Source organism: Siniperca chuatsi, linkage group LG6, assembly GCF_020085105.1.
Source record: "Siniperca chuatsi isolate FFG_IHB_CAS linkage group LG6, ASM2008510v1, whole genome shotgun sequence".
In the NCBI taxonomy this organism is placed as follows: Eukaryota; Metazoa; Chordata; class Actinopteri; order Centrarchiformes; family Sinipercidae; genus Siniperca; species Siniperca chuatsi.
The window spans coordinates 3,524,792-3,552,621 of record NC_058047.1 but is presented as its reverse complement, the minus strand read 5'-3'; the positions used below and the strand labels follow the sequence as shown (position 1 = coordinate 3,552,621).

Below are 27,830 nucleotides of genomic sequence, written 5' to 3'. Positions count from 1 at the left end.
CGCTAAGTAGTTTTTGTGACTAAAGCTTACCAACCTTTTTGTTGTGGAGGAAGAGCAGAAAACAGTAACATAAACTGAGTGTGAAAGTTAATTGTTGTGATTGGATGAGATAATGTGTATAGTGTGTATGGTCAGGATCTTGGTTTAGCATGTTAGCATGCTAACATTTGCTACATAGCACTAAACACGAAGTACAGCTGAGGCTAATGGGAATGTCATTAGTTTTGCAGGTATTTGCTCATAAACCAAGGTATTGGACAAATTCAAACTTTGACCTGATGGTGGCGCTAGATGAAAAGTTAAGGGATAACCAAAGTGATTGCAGTTCATCCTGAGGGGAACATGAAGGTCTGTACCAAATTTCAGGGTAATCCATCTAACAGTTGTTGAGACATTTCACTCAAAACCACAAATGTGAACCTCGTGTTGGCGCTAGAGGAAAAGTCAGTAGGATTCATCATCTGGGACCATGAATGTCTGTAAAAAATTTCATCCAATAGTTTCTGAGATATTTCAGTCTGGATAAAAGTGGCGGACCGGCCAAATGCATCCCAGAGCCACGCTAGGGTGGCTAAAAACAGCCCAAAACAGCCAATTGAGCATGAAAGTTCATTCTTGATCTTGAAAACAGTAGTTTGACCAAAAACAAGAAAATTGACTCAAGGTCCACTTTTTTAGCTTTTTCCCGAGCTTTCAATTGCATCTGACTGTCTTTTTCAGAGATAGAGTTTATTCAGTTGTAATAAAAATAGCTCAGATAGTTCAACTGAGGTATCTCCACCCACAGAAGGACTGGGAGAAGTGGATAGCAGCTCTGGAAAAAGCTATAAGGTGGACATTGTTAAAATGTTAAAATGTATTTATTTTTTATGTCATCATCATATAAATCAGTTTTGGAGCAGTCATTTGTAATGGTTGTTGTCCTGCTAATAGGAGCATCAGATCAGAAAACGCACAAATGTGTTGTTTTGGGCAAGGAAATGACAAACATGGTATTTTATTGTTTGGACTTTTTCTTTGGCTAAATGAAATGAACAGTTTTCTAGGAAATTTCGTAAGTAAGATATGAGTAAGATATGGAAAAAAGTATTGTTTTAGTATCAGTACTGAAACTCAGGTATCATATCGGCACTAGTATAAAAAATTAGATGATACCAACTATACACACAGCTCTAGCTCTGATGCCTTTATACCACTGGGAGCAGTGATTTTTTTTGGATCTTGTTTTGTTGCCATCTGGCCTGCCTCTGAGCAAATGAATGAGGGGCTAAGTAGCTTTTAACACCTTCCTCATCCCCACTACAGCAGCTAGCCAGCAGCAGGCTATTTAGCTCTGTAATTGATTTAGGGGGTGGCCTAAAAGATGCTTTCACTTATCAGGGATTGGATTATCGTACTCACTGCTTGCTTCACTGGCCGTTAGTCAATTTCTCTGCTCCGATGTGATCTGTGGGTGTTCTGTGTCAGAAAAGACTTTGTTTGCAATTAACATACCCCCTCTGTTTTTGTGGATTTTTTTTTTTTTGTGTATTAGTAACTGCAAAGTTCTGGGCCCTGTTCTTCACATGTGGCTTAACTAATTCAGGCTAACATGCTGTTATCACGCTAAAATCCTGTTTATTCTCATCCTGCTAATTTGGTTCTTTGAAAGCAGTTTGAGGATTGATTTGTTAATTCTGGATGGAGTTATCTTGAGTAATAGTGTGCACTTATTTTGAAATAAAGGCAAAATGAGTAGAGACTTGAAACCATGATCAACATTCATGTGTTTGGTTGAGTGCTGATCATGTGATTGCAGTTACATGAAGTAGGTTTGTTTGGAACCCTCCCAGCATGCACTGGAGCAATAGAATACTTCATAAGCCTCACGTTATGTGTGTTACTTAATTTTGTTTTACATTTTGCTCCACAGTGTTTCCACACTTTGATCACTGTTAAACATTAGTTATTACCGGTGAATATGGTCAGATAACAAGTGATGTTGGTGCATGATTGGTGAGGTTCTCTGCGATGGACGTGCAGAGACCTTTCACTGATCATCAGTCTGCTATGAAAATGAAACTTTACTAAAGTCTCTTTAAAGGGCAGCTTTAATTGCATTAACAATTTTAAGTAAAGTGAGTTCTGCAGTTACTCATTTAATAAGTTTCAGTGTTCAAATGACAAATTTTCATTTCAAATTAAATATTCTGGCTCCTTTAGTCTTTTAACAGTCACTATATTTTAGTGGAGTTTATGTCTTTTTGCTCACAGTATCTCAAACATCTATTGGTTCTTTTTTAATGTAGAAACTTTTAATAGTAGTAATAATAATAGTAATAATAGTAATAATAATGATAGGGATAATAATGATGACAATAGTTATAAGACTGATGATAATTGTAGTAGCGGTTGTCAAGCAGGAACACGGGGGCAGCAGGTGGCCCGCAATCACCGATCCAGACTCTGCATCTCCTGAGGCAGAAATACCTGCTGAAAGCGACCGAAGGAGAGAGGAGAGAAACGAGAAAACACAAAACTACGGGACAGACAAGATGTCGAATTAGTAACATGCATGAATGGGATAAGAGTGGAGAGGGAGATGAAGAGTGATGAGAGAAGTGCATCACGGGAAGTCTCCTGGCACTCTAGGCCTATAGCAGCATAACTAAGGGATGATTCAGGACTCACCCAAGCCAGCCCTAACTATAAGCTTTATCAAAGAGGAAAGTCTTAAGCCTACTCTTGTGTGTGAAATGTGGAGATGGTGTCTGGCTCCCGAACCCAAACTGGGACCTGATTCCACAGGATAGCTGAAGGCTCTGGCTCCCATTCTACTTTTGGAGACTCTAGGAACCACAAGTAACTCTGCACCCTGGGAGCGCAGTGTTCTAGTGGGGTAATAAGGTATTATGAGCTCTTTAAGATATGATGGTGCCTGACCATTATGAGCTTTGTAGGTGAGGAGAAGGATTTTAAATTATATTCTGGATTTACAGGGAGCAGTGCAGAGAAGCTAATATTGGAGAAATATTATCTTCTTGTTGCTCTGACAACAGTTCCAGATGAATTTTAAACCAGCTTCAAAGAACCAAAAGATCCAGACTCGTGTCAAATAGTCAATATCCTAATCTGGAAAACTTGGTTATCCATGTACAAAGAACAGGGCCCTGGAGAACATGAGGAAGAAAAACAATCAAAATCAGCTGTCTTGACAAATCAAGCTCTTCACATCAGATTATAATTTGTCTTTCTTTCTCTCTCTCTTCTGACAGCATCCTGTTTGCAGACATTGTGGGTTTCACCAGCTTGGCTTCTCAGTGTACTGCTCAGGAACTGGTCAAACTACTCAACGAACTCTTTGGGAAGTTTGATGAGCTGGCTACAGTAAGTAGTGTATTCGGTTTTGGTTTCAGTGAGTTAAGTGCACAAGGTGGTGCAACGTATAAAGAAAAGTAGGTAGCTTCTGTTATGAGACAATGTCATTGAGCCATCACAGTCAGCCTACAGTGGGTGTGACAGGCAAGTGACTCTAAACAGTTGTTGAGTGTCTGATTCCGCCTGTTGTTCCTCTGCAACACAAAAAGCCTCCAAGAAAATGAAATGTATTATTTAGTCCTGGAGCTCATTTATTATGCCAAGCCATATATTGATCCAATAGTTAAAGTAAATCTGGAGAGGCTGACTGACATGGAGGAGGAGGAGGAGGAGGAGATGAAGGTCAAGAAGGAGAAGGAACTGGAAGGGTGAGAGAGGGAGAGATGAGTGAACCGATTTTTAGACAGAGGGGAGATAAGGGCTAAGGAAGTAAAGTGTTTGTGTGTGTGTGTGTGTGTGTGTGTGTGTGTGTGAGAGAGAGAGAGAGAGAGAGAGAGAGAGAGAGAGCTATTGGGACTACTGGACTTGATAAAGAGAGAGAGAGTGTGTATGGTAGCATACACTGTACATCAGTAAGCGTGTGTAGCCTGCGTTGTTCTCCTGAAAAGAAGATTAGGTAAGTGATAGGTTATCTGCTGCCATACCACTATAATCATATTAATACTGTATGAGACACACACACACACACACACACCTTCACCTTCGTTTTATCATCATAGTTTGCACTGTACTGTAGAGATACTGTACAGTAGGCCTCAGACTACCTCAACACACAGTTAAATAAGCCACTTGGTGCAGCTCTAATAGTAGTTGACAAAATCATCATAACTCAAGGTCCACTTACCAGCTCTGGGGCTTTCTGCCAAATCTCATGGTCTTCATCAGCAGATGGAGTTGGCTCAGTTGTTATCATCACTTGACCTACAGTAAGTGTGGAACTCTGGTCACATGATATGCAGCTTTAAAATTAACAATAAAAATACTTACACAGCTAAAATTGTTGTTATTTTACCCTTTTTCACAATAACTGTTGACTATGAGTGTTTTCCTTGCTTTTGTTTTTCTACGACAGATTTGGAATTTAATTATAAATGGCCCATATATGTATTTGTTTATTTAAATATTAATTTAAATTATATCGACTTATAATAATATATTTACCATTTTAAGGATAAATTCCTAATGTAGAGCAACTTTAAAAGTATCTCTAAAAAGCTTGAACACTACAGTGTTTCATTAAATTCACAAGGTTACATTACATACATGTCAGATTTAGGGTACAGGTGCACATGTGCCAGATTTGCTTTGAAAGTAACCTAATCTAACCTTTCACTTGAGACTTTGGTTTATTCTCTCTTTTAAATTTTAATTATTATATAATGATTGTAATTGTTTTACATGTGTGTTTGTGTAACATCAAATTGATCTCATCAAGAGCTTTCCAATTATATATAAAAGTCAATCTTGCCCATAATGTCAGTTGCACCACATTCACGCTCAACCCCACAGTGTGCCACTTGTCTGAACTCTTCTTCTACCAGACCAAGAGGTCTCTTTAGACATTTTACTCTTGCTTTCTACATGCACACACACACACACACATGCACACATATGCACACACAAAAGTCACATGATCAGCAGGATTATCCCTCTTGAGTTCATTCTGCATCTCAACAATCAGTCATGGCTTAATGTGGGGAGAGAGACAGAGGGGGAGAAAGAGCAAGATACAAGGTGATATGTGGCTTGCTATCAGTGCTCCAGCACTCAGAAAGCCATTATATGGAAATCTTGTGATGAGGATATATCGTGTGCATGTGTGTGAGTGTGTAGCTGCAGCTGCATCCTAATTGAGATTTATACCCTGTCGTGTTAGTGAGGGAGAAATTCACTTTCAAACCGGCTCTGTCACGGCTGCTGAGCCTGTCTGACTGCTGTATGCTACACAACACATTTATTCCCCGGAGGCTGAACCTAAACTTAACCATAATAGACATACGCCTAACTTAATCCTAACCTTCATTGTTAGATAATGAAGGCAGAAATGAATCAAGCCAAATTGGGGACACTGATTTTGCGCCCTGTAAGACAAACAATCCCCAATCAGCTGGTTTAAAATCCCAAATTTGTCAAAAATGCACACATATACCTTTCTGGCTGTTCTGAGACATGGCTTGCTGTCAGCTGATAATTTCTCTCTCACTTCTGCTCACACACACACACACACACACACGTTTCTGTTCCCATGCGGGATAATCATCCACGTTCTGAATTCTCATATCCTCCCACGCCAGAATCTTTCTGCTCCTGTGAGCAGAAAACCAGAGCACCCCGTCTCCTCTCTTCTCATCTCCGCCTATTACCCATGCAGTTGTCATGAATCCTCTGTATTCGTGTGTTTGTGTGTGTGCACGTTTGTGTTTGTCACTCAAAAGCTGCCTGCAGGCTAAGCTTTGTAGGGTCTACCATTACGATTTTCTGATGACTGTGAGTGATACAGTGCCAAACAGAAACCCTGTCTGTGCAACTAAACCGAAGTACCTGTACAGTATGTTTGCATACAACCATGCCTTTTCTGCAGGTATGTTTGTGTGTGTGTTGATGTGTCGTAAAAGGTGTGTGTGTGTATTGGTGTTTGTGTGTGTGTCATCGTTGCAGAGTTTGTGCACAATGTGCACTGTGACAAATAGCTGATCTGTCTGGGAATGTGTGGGCGGGATTCTACTTCAAGAGCATGTCGGAGCAATTAGAGTTGGCCCCAACTACAAACACACACATGGTTGCACAAGTACACACATCTGATTTACATGAGCAGAGATACTGCTGCAGCATCCATGCTGTTTCTGTTCAGTCAGATCTCATGTAACAGGAGTAAAAGTACACTCTTTCTTAATGTTAAGTGTGAGTAACTTTCAGCAGTTACATGTACCAAATGGTCTATAGATGTACATCATGATTTAGTTCTCACAGTCTTTTCAATGTGTTTTTTTTTGTCAGACGCCAACCTTTACTGCATTCCCAAGAGAAACTATTGGAGCTTTTTATCAGCAGAAGAATAGGTTTAAAAATAGCAATGGTCCTGTCATAATTAGTAACTTGTGGTGAGGCATTAAAACTTTATCAAATCTGTGATCCAGATCCAGAGAACTGGATCCTTCTATCTATGATGGACTATGACGTTTACTGTAAAAACATGACTAAGAATCTACAGCCATGCTAGCGGCCCTATGAGACTGTACTTAGGCACAGTGGTGCTTTTAGGGTAAATGCTAATGTCATAAGGCTCACAATGACTAAAATGCTGATGTTAGGCGGGTATATTTTTTACTGTGTTCAACATCTTAGTTTAGCGTGTAAGCATGCTAACCTTTGCTAATTAGCACCAAACGCAAACTACAGCTGAGGCTGATGGGATTGTCATTAGTTTTGCAGGTATGTAATCATTATTCAAATTTAATCCAGTTTAATCAAACCACATTAGTGGCGAATTTTAAATTTTGACCTGATGATGGTGCTGGAAGAAAAATTGAGGGATCATCAAACTTACTATAATTCATCCTGAGCCACATTTCAAGGCAACCCATCCAATACTTGTTGAGATATTTCAGTCTGGACCAAAGTGGTGGAACAACCGACAGCATGGCTAAAAATCTGCAATGAAAATTTCAGAACTGAGTAATCATAGCAATATGCAGTATATCTATGACTTGGTCAAAAACCATATTATTGGCCCTTCACCTCTATTGTATGACATAAAAAGAAATTGTCCTCAGCATTATTTTAGGTGAAAATTCCAGACCTAGATGCAAATGGGAGTCGTGTCTAGAGAGAACTAGAGTGATTGCCACTCTAGTTCACTCAAGGTAACCAATGAAAATACATTTCTCTTGTATTACTGACATTGTCCATCTCTTGGACAGTTGGTTGTTTCAGATAATCATCTGTCTGTCTCTTTGTGTGTCCGTAGGAGAATCACTGCAGGCGGATAAAGATCCTGGGGGACTGTTACTACTGTGTGTCGGGACTGACCCAACCCAAGGCAGACCACGCCCACTGCTGTGTGGAGATGGGACTGGACATGATTGACACGATCGCGTGAGTCACACACACTGACATACACACACAGGCAGACGCACACACACACACATCTTCTCTATAACATGCATCTAGGCGCCCACACATCTGTATAGGTCAACACACGAGGTTTAATTATATCTGCATGAACATTACATTAATTACTAACAGAAGGCCTTTGTTTTGCTAAAGCTGCTGTTACCTCCAATAAGAAACTTATGTTTTCAGTCCAGTATATATGCCTGTCGGGTAATTTGCCATGTCATAAACTCATCAGATTTCAATGAAATTTGGTGGAAAGTGAGGCCAAAAGTCAAGGAAGAACCAATTCGTTTTTAGAGCAGAAAGAGCCACCATATGACCATTTCCAAAGCATGTTTTAGTTCATATCCCTGAACTGAGATTTATAGAGACAGGTGGGCACCATTTTGATTTTTTACATAACAAATTTTTCAGTACTACTACTACAAATTTCACCTAATCTTCACCAAATTTGATACATACCATAAATTCTTAAATAAAATAGTCAAATAGTCTGGTTGCTAATGGAGGCCGGGTAAAAAACATTGAATGGGTTGGTGGGGTGGGGGGTGTAATTACCTGTATTTTAAAGGCACTAATTCCATCAGTACAACAACAGAGTCATGTCATACTGTTTTTAACAGAAATACTGTTTTCATTCACCAATTATTTCCAATCCCTTGTAATTTGCCATTTTTTGATCGCTGTAAGGGTACTGTCACTGAACCTCAACACTTCCTTGAGATTTTTCATATTAAAAGTCTAACAGGAAATGCCGACTTCCCCTGTAACTGGAAATAATACGTGATAAGTGAAGTTATAAAGAGAAACTGATGGAATTAGTGCAGTGGACAACAGTTAAACATGGAGGAAGTTTTGAGTTTGCATTAAACAGAATTAGGAAAAAAAAGCCTGTCTCTATTATAATATTCCAAATAAAGGCCTGGCTCTCTTTGCCATAAAGGTAAATTAAGTAAATTAAATTAAAAGTAAACTAAATTCCCACTCTTTGAGACTTACGATAAGATATTTGGATGAGCATGTTAACAGTTATTAATTTATTAAAACAAAAAATTGCTTGTTGCATGCATGCTCTCTTTGAGTGCTTTATAGCCATAATATACAGTATATGATATATATAATAATATGTTTGACTGTGTTTTCAGTTTTTAAGAGCGATTTGGATCAGCTTAAACTATATAGAGCATATATTAGTCATTTGACAGATTGTCTCTGCATCTTCCAGTTTTCTCTCAAACTGTCACAGAACAGACTGCTAAACATTTATGTTCACTCAACATTAATGCAACACATACATGTAGAAGTAATACATGACATAGGAGGAGTTGAGCAGCAAGAACAACTTTGTTTTGTTTGGACACAACAAAGAAATATTGGAAATATCCATGTCTATGTCTTAATATTGCCAACAGATCAGAGAAAAACTGAGACAAATTCAATTTGTGACAATTTTGCAATCACAGATACTTGACCCCAACCCTCCCCCCACCGGCATGTTGACACACACACACACACACACACACACACACACACACACACACACACACACACACACAGAGCCTTTACCTCATTTCCTTGTGTGAACACTCGCCTGTCATGTTCCCTTTCCTTGCTGCTCTGTCTGAGTGGATGGATGCGGCTGTAGGAGTCCTTCATCTCAGAGGACAGGTGCTGCCATACAAGCTCATCCCTCTGTGTGTGTGTGTGTGTGTGTGTGTGTGAGATATCCGTCCTTCAGCCCGATGGGCAGACCACATTTTCTTTTCCTCCAGCCTGTAAACATACACACAAACATCATCTGAAGTGGCTGACCTTTCGCTGGTGACGATGAGCTTGGTGTAGTGATTTACTGGAGAAAAGAGGCTTTGGAAAAGTCCTGCTTTATCTCCTGTGCATCACAACACAGGGAAGTGAAGGTGGTCTGCACGCTTACATGCATGCATAAATATACACACAAGTGAACATAAATGCAGGCAGGCACACACTCCAAAATGTTTTCATTTTGAGGATGCATTACAGAGTTCTTTACATTGAATTGGAACAAAGTTGCAATGTTTCTTCTAACACTAAATACGTCAGCAGGCCAGCAGATCTGACACCTTGACTGAAAGAATGGTATTTGTTTTGGTCAAAATCATAGGTCAAAATGGAGTTAGTCTCCAACACAGTTCAAAAGAGTTTTAAGGCCTTTTGAAGAGTTAAAGGAAACCAGAAAGTACTTGTGAGTGCATATTACCCACTAGGTGTGACCAAAAAAATGTTTAGAAATGTTTAATATGCATTTGGATCCAGTTCAGCATCAAAATAAGCATAGTGATAGACAATTCATTGGATAACAGTGTCACAATTTCTAAACTCTAAAATAAGTTGGGTAGTTCCTAAGAAAAGAGCAACAATGCTTAGAGTCTACTGTCATGCTAGCAGCCCTATGAGGCTGTTCAGGCAGAGTGGTGCTTTGAGATAAATGCTAACATCAGCATGCTAACATGCTCACAATGACAACGCTAACTTAATTTTAACCTGATGATGGTGCTAAATGAAAAGTCAGGGGATGACAAAAGTCAGAAAAATTCATCATCTGGGGACCATGAATGTCTGTACAAACTATTCTGGGATGCACACCTGGTACCAGATTAGAACCCTTAAAATAACGCTTGTTCTCTGATCGATTGCCTAAATGTCCACCAAGTTTTTGAGATCCTGCTAACTAACAAACAAACAGAGAAAGACATGGGGATGAATTATAACCACCTTGGTGGAGATTATATTTTCTTGGTTTTGTTTCAACAGTTTTAGAGATTAACCTTCTACCCCCCTCCCGCAGGTCGGTGGTGGAGGCGACAGAGGTGGATCTGAACATGCGTGTTGGTCTGCACACAGGACGGGTGCTGTGTGGCGTGCTTGGCCTCAGGAAGTGGCAGTATGACGTCTGGTCAAACGATGTCACACTGGCAAATATGATGGAGGCCGGAGGGCTGCCTGGGTCAGTGCTGACTGTTACACCCACTGAAACTGGACTCTGAACGGTCACAGTACAAACACACACACACACACACACGCACACACACACACACACACACACACACACACACACACACACACACACACACACACACACAGTATCACTCACTCAGACATACAGTATCCCAGCAACAGAGATAGAATATAGCCGTATGATGTCTGCATCCTATCACAGTAGAGTGTAAATGTATTCTTTCTGCATATGTACTATAGCAACACTACATGTATCTTTATAGAGTTGTCAAATGTCCATCATGAAGGATAAGACTGATTTTTACCACTTTATTATTGATAAAACTTATATGTAACACATCCACTGAAAAGACAAAAACCAAACACGAATTTAGCCAGTGATGTCTGTTCAGCCACAGCCTGAAATATTTTTCATAAACTACAGACATGCATTGCATTTACAAGGAAGAAAAACTGGAGACATTATCTTGTGATTATGAAGCTGTATTATGATATAGCATCTCTTTTAAGATCTCATAATTATGAGATTGCTATCTAATAGTTATGAGATCTGTATCTCATAATCATGTTTTCAGATACAGATCTTATAATTTATAAGAAGAGTTAAAGGATGTCATCATCATGAGATATCTTGTAACTATGAGATCTTTTTATGTAATTATGAGTTATAGAAATCAGAATGTAATGCACTTCCATGGAAAACACATAAAAGAACAATATATTTGCATTTGCATGACATATACTGTATTTCTTCGTTATGATAAACACGGCAAGTGTAGTTTACAGAACCTGGTGGACACTGGATTTTTTAGACCAATTGAGTTACAAAAATCCAATTACAGTATATCAGATATTGGATTTCCATTTGATTTCTGCTAAAGCCTCATAGCAGCTTTGGCTGAATTTTAGAATGTATATATATATATATATATATATATATATATATATATATATATATTTGCACGGAATGAGACTGTGGATTTTGTCCCCTATCTCTTAAGCTGCCTTCAGATGATAAGAAATTTGCTCTTCGCTCACAGAGCATAGTGCAGATACTTGCAGAGGCAAAGCGTAGTGCAGGTATATGTCATCAAAATGTGCGCTAAGCTAACTTTAGCATTAGATTTTGCTAAATTCGTAATCTATATGCCTATTCACAAACATGGTAGCCCCATCTTACTGCTGACATTTCGCCATGCATTACTTTTCATGGCGAGATCGTGGCATGTTTTTAATGTTGTGTAATAGAATGCGGTTAACTGTGAAACACATACTGTGAGTATGAGTTTTCCTTCCATCACTCTCTGCCTCCCCTGCTTGCATGTGTCGCTTCTGGCTACGTCGCATACAGCTGTTATCTCAATCTAAAAGATTATAGCAAGCAAACTGTTTTAGTGTTCAACTGGGCACCTGACTATTGTTTAAAGACAAACTTGAAAAACTGTGAACCTATGCTTAAAAGAATTAGGACCAAGATATGTGCCATACATGACATGTTACAGCTGAAAAATAAACTTGTCAGTGCTCTCTGGTTTGCAAACTATGAAACAGCAACACTAAATTATTCTAAACATATTTTTGGTATTTCTGCACTGCAATTTCTTGTTACTCATCGGCAGATACATATGCCGATACTGATATATCTGCAATAAGCTAATACTGGCCAATATATATGACCAGACAATTAATCGGTCTAGCTCTAGCAGTTTATTCCTCTCAGCTTGTCAATATGTTTCCTCCACAGAATATTCCAGGTCACACAGGTCCATTTAATGTGACCCTTTCTTTTTGAGGGTTGTCAGCTGCATATTTAAAGTTGTGATACTGATCTAACTGAGATATTGGTAATTTTTTAACAAATCTCAAACTAAAAATAGCAAAACACACTATCAAAGCTTTGTCATAACAGAGCAGCATCCCTGAGCATAACCAGTGATGTGTACGCAACATTATATTTTTGCAAACACAGTGACTTTTAGTTTCTGTTAGTTGTTTCAGAACAAACAACACTTGCCATGCTAATAAAGATATATGTTATACAAATACAGTGGCATGGGTTTTATCTGTGTTTCTCATAGTCATAATTAAGTTTAATGGCACAGAGATATAAGCTATACACAAGCAATACTTGTTAGCAGGATCAATTCATTGTTGGTTTTGGTCTTTTCATGCAATTTGTTAATAATAGTTAAAGAATAAAATAGTGTTATTCTTTAAGAAGTCACCTTATCTCATATTCGGTCTTAAAAAGTTATTGGGATTAAATTATTTCGCTTTGATGCAGTTAAAATAAGGCAGACCACTAGTGTTAAATTAATGTCACTTCATTCAAGAAAACTCATATACAGTAACAAGCTGATTTGCATTTAAAAAGCAGTGAAATGAGGTCATCTCATTGGATCAATTTGGCCTTGTTTCAAGTGAGGTAATAAGATTTTAGGACTCGTTACCACATTAAATGAGTCATTAGGATGAAAATTTCTTTGCTGTGAAGAATTTTGAGCAAGCTGAGGGGCTATTAGGCCGGTAAAAATAATGAGGGGGATAATGATTTGAGACCTTAGCGCCATACTTTTATCACTAACTGCCTTGCGTCCTCTGCTCTGCTTGTGCTCTCAGCAAGGTGCACATCACAAGGACCACCCTGGAGTGTTTGAATGGAGACTACGAGGTGGAACCGGGCTTCGGCCACGAGAGACATGCCTTCCTTCAGAAACATCACATAGAGACATATTTCATCGTGCCATCACACAGACGCAAAGTATGCCAGAATCATTTCTTTTTTGCATTTTCTCTCTCTTTCTCTCGCCAGCGTACAACTCGAGAGGTGACACATCTATCAGTGTTACAATAGTTAATCTTCTGATGCGGAGAGGAAGGCAGGCCATGTGTTAAGCTGGCATACACATGGCTAATATCGCTATCTCACACCAACTGAACATGTGCACCAGAGCTGAGTGTGTGTGTGTGTGTTTGTATACTCATAGCATTTTAAATCTGCAGCTAAAAGCTCGTGCACAGTATTTGTGTAAGCATGAACACACACACACACACACACACACACACACACACACATAAACACTTGATATATTCAGGTTTTCAAATGTTGCACACTCACAGTTTACTGTAAAAATCCCACTCAAGCCTACTTTATTTCCAAAGCACATTAAAATTTGTGCGCTCGTCTTTTAAGGAATGTCATGTTGTCCTTTTACTCCCATCCTTGACTGGATAATGCACAGTTTTCTCAGGTTTATCATTAAAGAAATTGGATTTTGTAAGAAAGAGACTGGAAATGATGAGTTTTAGAGTTTAATTTTAGAAGCTCTGAAGTTTTCAGAACAAAATCGCATAAACTGAATTATCTGGAAGGCTTCTGAGTGGAAATTCATACAAAACAGCCTGATTGTAGGTTTAAGTCTTGCCATGAAATTTGAAACAAACTTTTGTTGTTTTACCTGATTTGAATTTGATTATTTAGCATCATAAAATTTCCACTTTTCCAACTCATTAGTTCATAAAGTACCTCTAAAACAAATGACTGAATTCCTATCAGATTCAGATGTAGTTTGAAGATAATGCAAACATAGCATGTTATCATGCTAAATATAAGCCTACATATGCTAACATGCCAAACAGTACATGATGCCAAACAATAACATTCTAACACATGTTAAAGTACAATACTTTTCAGTGTGTTTCCATTAGTTTTAGTCTTATTTGTTAGCTGTATTAGATAGAGGTCATTGTGTTTACTGTTGGATTATTGTTTGTGTATGTTATAAAATCTTAAATTAATATGTAAAATACTAATGTTAGCATGTTAGCATTGTTACAAGCTAACATGCTAAACATTAGCTACATATAAAACATTAGCTTGTGATATGTCAGCTGTTGGATGGCACAAAATGTTCTTCAACTCAATAATTCAAACTCAGAAACCATATTGTTCAATCACCCAAACCCTATCAGTCTCATTGAGAGTGGCCTTGGTCCCCTGTCTGCAAATGTGAAGCCCACTGCCAGAAAGTTGGGAGTACTATTAGATTCAGATCTAAGCTTTGTACCACAGATCAAAAAGGTTGTCCAGTCCTGCTTTCTTCAAATTAGAACCGTCACCAGAATCAAAGCAGTGCTCTCACACTCTGACCTGGAAAAAGTCATTCACACATTAATCTTCTCTAGACTTGACTATGTACCTTAACTCCCTCCTTTCTAGCATAAACCAAACGTCCCTCTCCCACCTCCAACTAATCAACGTATTCATACAACGGTTCGTAGATATCTTACAAAAGGTAATGCACCATTTTTGTGCACAATCCTACGAATGTCAAGCAAGCAGCAACAGGCGCACCGGACATTCGTCGTCATGGTAAGAATAAACACGTGGTTAACGTTGTGAAGCGGTCGTAGTTTAGTTAGGTTTAGGCACCAAAACTACTTGGTTAGCTTTAGGAAAAGCTCATGGTTCTGGTTAAAATAAGTAAGTTACGTTAGTAACTCACAGTAAGTCACGTGACGTAAACACGCAAGTCACGTGACTTAAGTTACATACGTAACTTAAAATAAGTAAGCGTAACTTAAAGTAACTCAGCGTTGAGTTTTGGTTTCACACAGGACACAAACTCCGGTCTCCCAGGTGAAAGTCCTATGTTTCATAGGTATGACTACGATTAGTGAATGAGAACAGCCTCAACTAATTCAGAATGCAGCAGCTCGGCTTCTCCCTGGTTTTAACAGACGATATCACATCACCCCAATCCTGGTTTCTCTCCACTGGCTCCCTGTTCGATTTAGAATTGATTTTAAAATTTTACTGATCACTTTTAAGGAACGTCTGGGTCCGGCCCCAAGCTACATAGCAGAAATGTTGACCCTATATGAGCCAGCTCGCAGCCTTAGATCCTCCGGTGAGGCCCATCTGGCTGTTCCAAAGTCGAGGCTTCAAATCTAAAGGTGACCGTGCCTTTGCCATCAGGGCCCCTCGGCTTTGGAACGACCTGCCTGAGGAGATAAGGCTCGCAGAATCAGTGACCTCTTTTAAATCACTTCTTAAAACCCATCTTTATAGACTTGATTTTATGTGATGTCGTCTTTTTATTGCTTTCTTGTTTTCATTTGTTTTTCTTTCTATTGTCATGTTTTTTTTATTGTTGTATTTATTGTTTTATTGTTGTTTTTCTTCTCACCATGTTTTTGTGTCTTTTGTCTTCTTGTTTTAATTTTACCTTAATTTTGTCTTGCTTTTGTTTGGCCTTACTGGTTGGCTTTCTGCTATTAAGCTGCCTTCTGGGCATCCTGCTTTGCTTGCTTTGTCTGTCAAAACACTTTGTAAACTCTGGTTTTAAAGGTGCTAAATAAATAAAGTTATTATTATTATATGCTAAATTCTACATGCCATACATCAGCTTTTTAACCTCCTGTAGTCATTGGCATGCATGTCAACATGCTAACTGTAGGTATTGTTTGATGACATGCTAACACTTACTTTATTTCCAAAAGATTGAGAGCTGGAAAAGTTTCAGTTTCCACAAACAGAAATTGGAAGATTATAGATAAAAGCGAGATGGAAAAGACTTTAAGTTTTATCTTTGAAGTTCAAAAATGAGGTGAATGGTGAGTGGAAATGAAGACAAAACACAGCCTGGTTGTAGGTTTGAGCCTTGAATGATAAACAGTTTATGTGTGATATTCAGAGGATTGAGTGATCTGTTACATTTACAGTATGTAAAGAGATCATTATTAGGAGCAAAATCAAACCTTAAAATGTTTTCTGCACCTCTCAATAGCCTCTGGTTCTTTCTTTCTTTCCTGTTTATCTCATTATCTTCATTTCCAGATCTTTCCCGGTCTTATTCTGTCAGACATCAAACCAGCCAAGAGGATGAAGTTTAAGACAGTGTGCTACCTGCTGGTGCAGCTGATGCACTGTAGGAAGATGTTCAAGGCCGAGATCCCCTTCTCCAACGTCATGACCTGCGAGGATGATGACAAGGTATGTAAACGTGTGCGTGCTACAGGCAGAGTTTGTATCTTATTCAATGAAATTGACTTTTTATGTTTGCATGCATGTGCGTACCACTACAGTACAGAATGGGTATGAGTATTTCTGGTTTACGTAGTAAGAAAAATCCTTTTAATGGGTTTGTATGTCCATTTGTGATGAAGTGAAATCCTGCTTGGATTCCTAATCTGCTACAGACACACACACACACACACACACAAACACACACACTGTAACACTGTAATCTGGATTTCTACTTTTCACAGCATCATAAGTACTACAATACGGTGCATTACAACTACTTGTTGAAAAGTAAGAATAGATATTAAGAGCAACATTTGACGCAAACTAACTGCTCACTGAGTGTGTGTGTGTGTGTGTGCATGTGCGGATACTGTATGTGTTGATATTGTGTTGTATTTGCATGTGCATATGAACATTTATTTGAGCTTGTTCACGTGTTTCTCAAGATCCTTTGCAAGTATATTTGCTTTTAAACCATTATGACGCATTATGCTGGTTCGTTCCGAGGTCGGTCGGTTGATGATTGGTGTCGTGGCATCACAGGGTCTGGCAGCAGAAATAGTCTGCTAGCTGTAATCCGCCCAACTGTGTGAGCTCGGCCAGGCATTAGTACGTCATGATTCTGATGAGGTTGCATTATGACTGCTGGTAATCACCCACAGCCTGGTATCATCTCCTTTAATAGCATTAGTCACATTGTTACATGATTATCCAAGTAGCCAAAATCCTAGCATTGTGACACAGTGGAATTTTATAATGGAATTATAAAATTGTTTGGGCAAAATAATATTTAATAAATGATAAATTAAATGCAGATTTCTGATGACCTAAAATAGATGCAATGGTAGGGAGAGCTGGCAGGTTAGATTTCTGTCCATCGAGTACCGTTATTTATTACTCTGTACTGCCACTTTCTAGTAAATGTAGGTGCTCATGGTGTAGTTACTGAAAGTGTTGATCCAAAATCCTTTGCCTGGCAGGTATTATGGATATACTTTTTAATAATTTGAACAAATATTCATTCGTTACTGTTAGTATTCATATTACGAATTAGTCATTTGGATCCTCAAATTGATAACTCACAACTGCACAATACATGTCCCTAAATGCTGCATGTGCATGCTATGCATTCTTTCAGATTAGAGTACTGGCACCTTTTTATTCCAATTCAAGCACAGTATAGGACGACACTGCAACAAATGTCCATTATCAAGTCCTGCAGTCTTTTTTTAAGATGTTGTTTAATTATGCCAAAAAATCAGCCAATGAGCTACAATTATTTATTGGGTCTCTACTACAAATTAGCTTGTTTCAGGATGTGTCAAAAGCAATGTTTTCTAGACACCAGTGCAGGAATCTACTTTATTCTGTCTTCAGAATCAGAATCAGAAATACTTTATTGATCCCCGAGCGGAAAATCTTTTGTTACAGCAGCTCACTATCGCGTCAGTGCACACAGGGATAGAAGTTCTAAGCAAATCAGAATATAATACACTGTAATGCAGGTAAGATAAATTAAGTACAAAGTGCATATAAGAATAAAATTAAAATAAGTGTAAAGTACAAAGTGGATTTACCGGTTGATGATAAGTATGTACGGTATAATAATGCAATGTAATACAAGTAGTAAATAGTAGTGCATGAACTGTCAAGTGTAAAGCAACCAGTGATTCCACTGGGGCTTGAACCCAGGACCTTCTGCGTGTAAAGCAGATGTGATAACCACTACACTATAGAACCTTGTCTAAAATGACTGAGACTCTACATTCTCCGAAATTACTGAAACAAGGGAAACCGCAGAAGAAAAGAGTGGAATTGTCTTTCTGTCTGGCATTTTTACGAGAAAACGCTTGAAAGATGAAAATGAGATTAAATGACTTGTTAAGATGGATGTAGAATCTTTAGGAACAGAACAGCGTAGGAGCTGAATTATATCACGATCTTTGTATCACTTCCAGTGAGAATGAATGATTTAGTGAGAGAGACACTGTTTTTAATTTTCTTTTGTAGAAGCAGGTGTAAATATGAAGAATGTTTCATGTTCTATTTATAAAACTGTACTATAGTTGTCAAATACCGGACACGGAGAACTGACTGACAACCCTTCTAGTAGGCTAATACCTACAGTTGAGACTTTAACTATAAATAAGTACAGTATATGTGCTAGCTTTATGACAGAAAATGCACATATAATAAAATGCTGTATGATATAAAACATGGCTTACAGTATATCCCTGTTGAATAACGTGATATTTTTATTGTGAAAGAATAAAGAAATAATAAATCTAAAGATCTACAGTACTTCTAATATGCTACAGTTTGTTGCAAGGATAATTCTGATTATTTTCAACTTTGGCCTTATTTCAGTATTATTATTTCACATCGTGACAACTGAGCTTCATGAAAAGCATCTCTCCAGGACAACGCACCCACAGGACCTATGCTAACCCCATCAAACCCAAAAAGCAATTACTGCAAAACACACTAACATTCCCACCACAGTGAAACCTGCCTACATCTTATTTTCTGATTAACTACTGCCTGAAACTTCACTATGTTGTGGCATTAGTGTTAAATTAACTAGCAGCCGGCATGTAGTTAGAAGCTTAATCATCAGGAAGTAAATTAGACCTTTCTAACAGAGTTCACTTCACCACCAGTTGCAAGCCACCACCAACAGGCCAACATTTCCACTTGTCTAATGCTTAAGTCCATGACAAGTCTCTAAAATTACTGACTAATTAATTCCTGTGCACTTTAGCTGTGTAGTTTTAGATTAACTCTAATATTTAATAGCATGTTACCATGCTTAGTGTTAACATTCTTACTTTGCTCATGTTAAAGTAATGGGCATTGTAACAAGCTAACAATGTTAAAAGTTACTTACTAAACATTACCTACTATACTACTAACTTGCTAACTCTGAGCAGGTTTACAACATGCTAACATGCTGAAATGATAAATGTTACATGCTAAATGTCAGCATTTTAACATCCAATATATGCTTACAGCAGGCAGGCATGTTGACTTGCTAGCTTTTTAGCATTCAGCTCAATGCACAACTCAATTTAAAACACATGAGGCAGTACAGCACAAGTACAGCTTATTTAAAAAACAACATGTGGTCTGAATAATAAATAATATTCACGTACTATGGTGAAAGGGACCGAAAGTAATGTAAGCAGGGTTGTGAGCGTAGATGCTGATGATAGCATGGTTAGCATGTTTTTGTTGTTACAGCCTTTTCCTGTCCTTGCATCCCTCTTACTATGCTGTTTGTATTCTTTCACCACATAGTTACAAATAAGGTCATGAACAATCGATACTTTTGGAAGGACAGATCATCACACCATCTCTCTCAGATTGGCAGGACATGTGGAGAGTTTTGCTATTTTGCAGGTAAAAGTTGAATAAGAATTGTCAGTTGCACTGGCTTCAATCAGACTCATAGAGAGCAGTCCAAGTGTGACTGAGCCCTCGTGGGCTTTTCCCATGGTAGAACACAGGTGTGTTTGATAACATTAATCACAACTGCATTATATTTAGGTTTACCAGTCCCAGGGATCATTCTCACTGGCTCACTTAAATGGAATAGAACCATCATTAATGTTATTAATTACACCTATTCTTTTACAATGTCATCTGTGAAAAAAGGTCTGTACGTAGATGAATACAGCTGAGTAATGAGTCTGAGATGTCCTAAATAGCGGGTGTACAGATCATACATTGTAGATAAATTATGATTTATTTACAATTAGGAACGTTGTATCCCCTTCCAACCAGGAGAAAGTTGTTGCACTAATGTCCTAACCTGAGTACAGCAATTTACTACTTTGGAATCTCCCAGACTTGCATTTCCCATCTACAATTTGTGCAGGATACTGCTGCTAAACAGCTGTGCAGGCATAAGAAAGTACACCATACACACATTCTCGCCTCTTTGCACTGGCTCCCTGTCCGCTATCAAATCAAATTCAAAATCTTATTAGTTGTTATAACTTTTTCAATCTTCCAACCAAGGTGTGTTAACTACTGTATCCCACGGTTTCCTTTTCGGTTGCGGCACCCACACAGGAACAATTTTCCTGAAAACATCAGATTGGCCGAGCCTGTTTTTATTTTGTCATTTAAAACATATTTATATTTTATAGCTTTACAGTTTGGATTGATTTTGTCTCTTTTATTAGGCTTTCTCTTTTTCATAATGTAATTGTAGGCTTAGTCACTGTTGTACCTGATTGTGGCCAGTAATTAGCCATCATTACTTTTATTATTTACACCTGTGCTTCTCTTAGTGTGACATGTCAAAATGTCCAGCAAAAAAGGTGTATACTTTCTGTTTTCTGTGTATATGCATTGTATGTATTTAACTAAAATACATTTAAGGGGCATGTGTGTTGTGTGTATCTGTATACCTGCAGGTCTTGAGTAAAGCACTTTGGTCCAAATTTTGTTTTTAAAACAAATATGAATAAACTTGAACTTAATTAGCTGAGAATTTAGCTAACAACCCTCAGCCAAACTTTACTTTACATTTTTCTACCTCACTAGTGGTAATGAGGTGTAAAGTTTTCAGTCCGTATTTCATCAAACAATTTTGTTTTCTGGTGTATAACGAGCATTGTAGCCTCACAGGGCCAGGCCAGCATGGCTGTAGATTTTACATCTTGTTTCCAAAGTTACAACAAAATCTTACAGTGCTAAGTGCTGACCTCACAAAACTCTGCATTGATATGCCTTACCACATCAGTTGAGAACCAGTCAACTTTAAGACATCAGACAGGCTGGCCTCTGCAGAGACTGATTGTGTTGTCTTTTTGGTGTCTGACAGCGGAGAGCCCTGCGGACTGCGCCAGAGAAGCTGAGGAGTCGGACGTCCTTCTCAGCCGCGGCCGTGCAGCACTCGCCAGGAACTCGAGTCAACCGCTACATCGGGCGGCTCATCGAAGCACGGCAGACCGAGTCCGAGACAACAGACCTCAACTACATCACCCTGTTCTACAGGAGCAGAGACAGGGAGCGCAGGGTGAGGACACACACATATGCACACACACTGAACATCTGCAGAGAAGCCAGTAACTTGGATTTATATTAACAAAACCTAACAAATATATACTTTACTCATTACACACAAGGTAACATGCTTCGTGACTGCATCTCTCCCCCCCCCCGTCTTATTCACTCACATACACACCCTACACATTCTCTAATTCTCTTCCTCCCCTTTCTCCCTCTCTCCCACGCCTGTTGTCTATGATGTCTGTGTGTGTGTGTGTGTGTGTGTGTGTGTGTGTGTGTATGATGAATCCACCCACCGTCTCAGGAGGGGGTGCAGATAATGATTTGGGAACGTCTGAGCGGCACACGTGATATCTTTCTCCTATGTGTGCGTGGGTAGAGCCATAAAGGAGACACAGAACAGGGATGAGTATGTGTGTGTGTGTGTGTGTGTGTGTGTGTGTGTGTGTGTGTGTGTGTGTGTCTCAGTATCTATGTCTTTGAGACATTCAAACTGGTAGCAGAAGAATTAAAACCTTATACACAGTAAAAACTAGTTAATTGTTCCTCATTTTAACATATTTTAGAAGTCAGGAAAATGCCACCAGCAGAAAAAAATGAAGACTCAAATTAGTATAAAGTGTTTATTTACTCCCACGCTACTACAGTAAAAAGATTTCTTTCATAGCATGCTGGTAGAGTTCAGGACACATCGTTGCTGCAGAACTTTAGATCTAACCGCACATCAGATCTTCTGAAATTATTCTTTGTTTCTGCATGACATAAGAGGAGGGTTTTTTTGGAGCAAACATTAGATTGTTTCATTAATCTAGATCTAGTTTAATCTAGATTCCTTCAATGTCATTCGCTCCAAAAAAGCTTTTATCTCATGCAGAAATAAAGAATAACTTCTAGGGCTCTGCCGTGTGCTGAGGTCTGAACTTATATAACATAAAGACCCAAATTTAATGTCATGGAAAATAGGCTCCAGCACAGCACAGCTTGGTCCTGCTAACTTTATCATTTCTCATTTTCTCTGCACATGGTCCCAGGGAGGTCAGTCAGTAGTCAGTTGGTTGGTCCATTGTCTTTACTCATTCATTTAACAAAGACATTCATGGCTGATGTTAACTTCTGATCTGCAGTCGCAACGCTTTACACTTGAGTTCATGACAAGATAACTGCATAGGTTTTTTTACCTTTATGTCTGTGACCTTAATCTCGGACGATGACAGTTGATTGAGGATTAGATAATTCCAATCCTTCTGTCCTTTTGGTTAGCTGCTTCTCAGAAGTGAATTGCTGCCCCAAGTGAAGGAGTTAAGTATCTCTAGGTCTTTTTCATAAGGGTAAGATGGAGTGTGAGAACAGCAGGTGGAATCAGTTCTCTCAAGTGGGATATGCTTGAGGCTGAGTCTAAAAGTGAAGCTCAATGTACGCTCCAGATATCACCTATGTTTCAGGAGCTTTGCAACCAGAAGGATAAGATCATGGATGCAAGCAGGTGAAATTAACTTCCTTTGTGGAATATCTAAGCTCACCCTGAGGGAGAGGGAAAGGGGCTTGGATACGGAAGAAAATGGTCAGAGTGAGCTGCTGCTTCTACACAGTGGAAGGTGCCATTTCAGGTCGATTGGGCATCTTTGAAGGTATGCGGGGCATGTCAAACTGTAAGGACACGGAAAGCCAGAACACTCTGGAGGGATTCTGAATCCCAACAAGCCAGGAAACACCTAATATGTCTTTCACACCAAACACACAAGCTTACATAGTTTGTGCGAGGTTGAACATCAAATGAAGAGAGTTCCGTAAAGCTTTAGCGAGGCAATAAGGATGTTACAGACTACAAAAGGATGAAAACAGTCACAATATAAATTTTCTAAAGTCCTGCCACACTTGAGATTAGACTCGTTAGAATCAAATGGTTGAGCTACTTTTTTTTGTGAAAATCGGAGATGCACAAAGTTCCCTTCCATTTTTCCCGACAGTGAAACTGGTGCTGTTATAATTGTCAATGCCAGAATGGCATTTGATGTGTGTCATGGAGGTCAGCGTATTTGGTTCAACGTTCGGTGGTACTTTGGTCACAAAACCTGGCAGAAAATCAAGGTAGTGTGCACTTCTATAGCTAAGGTTGGAATTATTGTTCTTCGATTCACATAAATGTCTCTGCAGGTCTACGCAGAGAAGGGTGGTATGGGTAACTGTACATGACGTGCACACCTCTGAAATCTCCACCACAATGCTTGTGGACCTGAGTATCAAAAAAGCTGATTGCTTGAGCCAACTCCTGATGGTAGTTTACCAGTTTTTAATGGTTCTTTACCAAAACCCGTACATTTAAGAGAAACAACCATGCAGCTATCTTCCAAAGACCCCCATACACATTTGCTGCTGCTCGGAGAAGCATGTTCCAGCCTTAATGCAAATACTCAAGAGCACAACCAGCATCTGCATTGAACATAATGGTCACAATGTCACACATGTGAATTTGGTGTGAAAGCAGGGTAAGGATTCCCCACGGAAAAGGATATTTGACCTACTCTTACCTAGACCCAGATAAACATCTGAAAGGATGGATGGATGAATGGCTCCTATGTTGACATTTTCTCTCTGTTTTGTCCTTTCTCAGTATCACCAGGTGTATGACGACCATTTCATCAGTGCAGTGGTTCTCTCTCTGATCCTCGCTGCTCTGTTTGGCCTTATCTATTTGCTAATGATCCCACAGTACGTACACACACACACACACACTTTCACATTTGCAGTTTGTACAGTCATGTAACGTAATTGGATCGATCTTGGTAGGGAGTAGTGAGGCAATTAAAAAGGAAGGAGTTTTCACTGCGGTCAGTGGAAAATGGGAAAGCCCTTCTTACACTGGTCTCTCCTCTTCTCTCACAGGGGGATGCTGGTGCTGCTGCTGCTGGTGCTATGTGTGTGTTTCCACGTGGCCTGTGTCATGTACCTACATCTCACCAGTGTTCAGGTAGGACTCCCAGACCTCCTCCTACAGGTTTCTCCTCAGAAAGTATAGAGGGTATGCACTGATGCCGCTTTTTTACGTGATACCACCCTCGACACAGCTGAGTGGCAAAACAGAGCATCTGGCGCCTGCTGTGAACGGTTAGAGCTGCAATACTAGAAAGAAAACAAATGAATATATTGACAACGATGCTGCCATGGAAATTGACAGTGATCTGTATGATGTACTGGACAGTCAGTGCATCAGTGGATGTTGAAATGTTGCCAAACATTTCGTTTCCTCACACATAAACGAGTATTGTAGCTCCAACCAGTAAGATCAGAACATCACCCTAGGGCTGCAATTATTTATCATTATCAATTAATGTGTCTACAATTGTAACAAATCCTCACATTTGAGTAGCTAGAGCTAGTGAATATTTGGCATTATTGCTTGACAAATGAATTAAAAGATAAGTTGTCAAAATTGTGGCTGATTAGTTTTCTGTAACTCGACTAATCAATTAATTGACTAATCGTCTCGGCACTACATTACACTAAACAAAGCCTGAAAGTATTTAGATGCCTATACACATTTTAAAGCACACATTGTCAGTCGGATGAAAATCACAAGGACTTTTTAAGAATATTCTGTTTTGTGGCAAAATATTCTAAACTCAAGGGTCCTGGTTAAAAGCTCCAGAAAATGGAGTAAGTAGATTGATTGAGATTGAGAATGAACATGCTCAAATAAAAGATTTGTAAAAAAAAAAAAAAAAAAAAAAAAAAAAAAACTTTTTACATTTCCCATTCAGAAAACGTGCTTGTTTAGTTAACATTAAAGTACACATCTTATTATAAAGTATCACTTCACATTACTTCTGTAAAAACTTCTACCTGATATTGTATCTTCCTGAACCTGTTTGTGCAGTCTATTGAACAACAGATGTATACCATTTTAGCGTAGTTTTTAATAACTATTACTACAAAGTTTTTGCACCAAAGAAAGTCTTTTAGACAGCTATGTTGGATCATAAACTCTGACGGGCTATGTTTGGTACCAGTGCTGTTTGCTTGTATTAATTTTATATGATGAAGGTCTGAGGACTGAAATAGTCTGACTGAAAAGTACAGGTGATCGACAGTGTGCGAGATTCTTTTACAGCACAGTTTCTGATGTAATTTATTTTCCGTAAATGCACAACTGCAGATGCTGACTGTTCCATATTTGCCAGTCAGGTTGGAGTGACCGTGACAACTTCTATTCATTTTGACATCCCTCTATATAACACTGTGGTATCATGCTACATTGAACTGTCATCATATCCTTTAAGCGCCTCTTCTAATAGGCCTGCACATAATGAGCCACACCACAAAATGTGCTCGTTTCATTTCCACTCCTGGCTAATGATGTGTCCAAAATGCTATTGAGGTAGATAAACAGGTGCTTCATTTACTGACTCCTTCTATTTTCTAACCACTCCCCACCTCCCCTTCTCTTTCCTCTGGTTTTAGTGCCAACCAGGCTGCCTCACCATCCAGATCCGAACAGTGCTGTGTATCTTCCTCATTCTGCTCACCTACTCTGTTACCCAGGCCTGTGTGGTAAGTGTGTCTTTAAGATTCAACCAGTAGTTATATATATATATATTCAAGATTATTTGTTAAGCACAATATATACAAATCAATTCAAAGCTTTACAGTGAATAAACTATAAAAGGTTAAAACAGATAAAAATATAGCTGAGTGTGAAAGTTACAAAGAATGTATTAATTGCTCAATAATGCTAAATAGAAGGGGTTAAACTATTGATATCAGCACACAATGGCTTAAAGGCCTGTATAAAAATAATGATAATGAAATAATATAGTACCTAATGTAAAAAAAAAAGCACTTGAGTTAGATGAGTTAGCAACAGTGTTATCATTTCATTGTTCATCCAGCACACTACACTGTTACCAAGTCTCTGCAGTACATGAGTTGGCAGAGTAACGCATCACAGCCGAACAGATGGTCCTGCAGAGCCTCAGAAGACTAAAACATTTATTGTTCAAGTGTAAAATACCCATTAAAATATTTTAAAAGCAAATTGGTTGGTGTCAGCATCGGCCCCAGAACTTGGTAGACTCTGATATGTGTGTCTGTGTGGGGGTGTGTGTCTACTGTATGTGTAAAATACAATAAAGCAAAAGTGTAGCAGCAGGGGTGTAGTGAAGGGATGGCCCTGCTAGCTACAGCCTTTGATAATTTTCATTATTGGTTAATCTAATCACTGTGTGTGGTTTTTGTTTTAATTAATTCATCAAGTGAAAGATGAACCAGAGGAATCAGAGCCTAAAGAGTTGTCTTAAAACTGCTTGTTTTTTGAAAGCAAGAGACAAAATCCCAGAAGAAAATAAATTTTAAATAATAATACATAGAAACAAGACAAATGTTGTGTTCACACAGAAAGCAAAGCTAATTTTTTCATGTGGCGCGATTACATACAAACTCAATGCAAAGACACAAATAGACGCAAATTCGCAGAGTTTACAGCCATGCTAGCAGCTCTGTGAGGCTATATTGAGGCACAGCGGTGCTTTGAGCTAATTGCTAACGTCATTGTGACCTGATGATGGCGCTAGATCAAATGTTAAGGGATCACCAATATTATTACAATTCATCCTGAGGGAGACATTTGTACCAAATTTCATGGCAATCAATGATAGCATGCTAACAAACTAAACTAAGATGGCGAACATTGTAAACATTATACCTGCTAAACATCAACAAGCGAGCATTGTCATTGTAAGCATGTTAACATTCTGATGTTAGCAATGAGCCCAAGCACCACAGTGCCTAAGTAAAGCCTCACAGAGCCGCTAACATGGCGGTAGACTCTGGTCTTGTTTTTATGTGGTTGTCACTGAAACTCAGCTCAACTCAATCTACTTCATGTAGATTTTTCAGATTAAAAAACTACGATGAAGTTTTAAATTTCATAGCTTAAATTAATAGTTTAACATTTTGGGAAATACGCTTATTTGCTTAGTTAGATGAAAGGACCTCTCATATCTGTCCGTTAAACATTAAGCTACAGCCAGGATGCAATTAGCTTAGCTAGACTGGAAAGACTGGAAAAAGGGGGACACTGAAAAAATCTGTGTATGTACACTTCTAAAGCTAACAAATTTATACTTTATATTGTTTTTTTAGTCTTGTTACTTGATTAATGATATAAACAGTTACTCAGCCATCAACTACTAATTTAGTTTATTGAATAATCAATTACTCAGCTAGTCATTTCAGCACTAAAACCTCCCAGTATTATATATTATATTTTATAGCATCATCATAAATAGTGTCCAACTGGTAAAAGCTTACATATATTAGT

At 38.7% G+C, this 27,830-nt stretch overlaps 1 protein-coding gene, 1 long non-coding RNA gene and 1 other non-coding gene across 3 annotated transcripts in view; 1 reads left to right on the top strand and 2 right to left on the bottom strand.

Moving 5' to 3' along the window:
* The window catches only part of LOC122877981 (adenylate cyclase type 1-like), a 51,361-nt gene that overhangs the window by 11,178 nt on the left and 12,353 nt on the right, over positions 1–27,830 (top strand). The window contains exons 4-12 of the mRNA XM_044200232.1: positions 3,255–3,366; positions 7,325–7,452; positions 10,298–10,456; positions 13,087–13,228; positions 16,307–16,462; positions 21,327–21,521; positions 24,126–24,223; positions 24,398–24,482; positions 25,973–26,062. Coding sequence (XP_044056167.1) covers positions 3,255–3,366; positions 7,325–7,452; positions 10,298–10,456; positions 13,087–13,228; positions 16,307–16,462; positions 21,327–21,521; positions 24,126–24,223; positions 24,398–24,482; positions 25,973–26,062 — 1,165 coding nt within the window. The remainder of the gene's footprint in view (positions 1–3,254; positions 3,367–7,324; positions 7,453–10,297; positions 10,457–13,086; positions 13,229–16,306; positions 16,463–21,326; positions 21,522–24,125; positions 24,224–24,397; positions 24,483–25,972; positions 26,063–27,830) is intronic.
* On the bottom strand, positions 3,843–6,977 carry LOC122877982. Its single transcript, XR_006378383.1, has 3 exons — positions 6,905–6,977; positions 4,202–4,278; positions 3,843–3,957 (listed from the first exon to the last, which is right to left on the bottom strand). It is a non-coding gene; the product is annotated as an uncharacterized LOC122877982 (long non-coding RNA).
* trnav-uac lies at positions 18,163–18,235 on the bottom strand. Its single transcript has one exon. It is a non-coding gene; the product is annotated as a tRNA-Val (tRNA).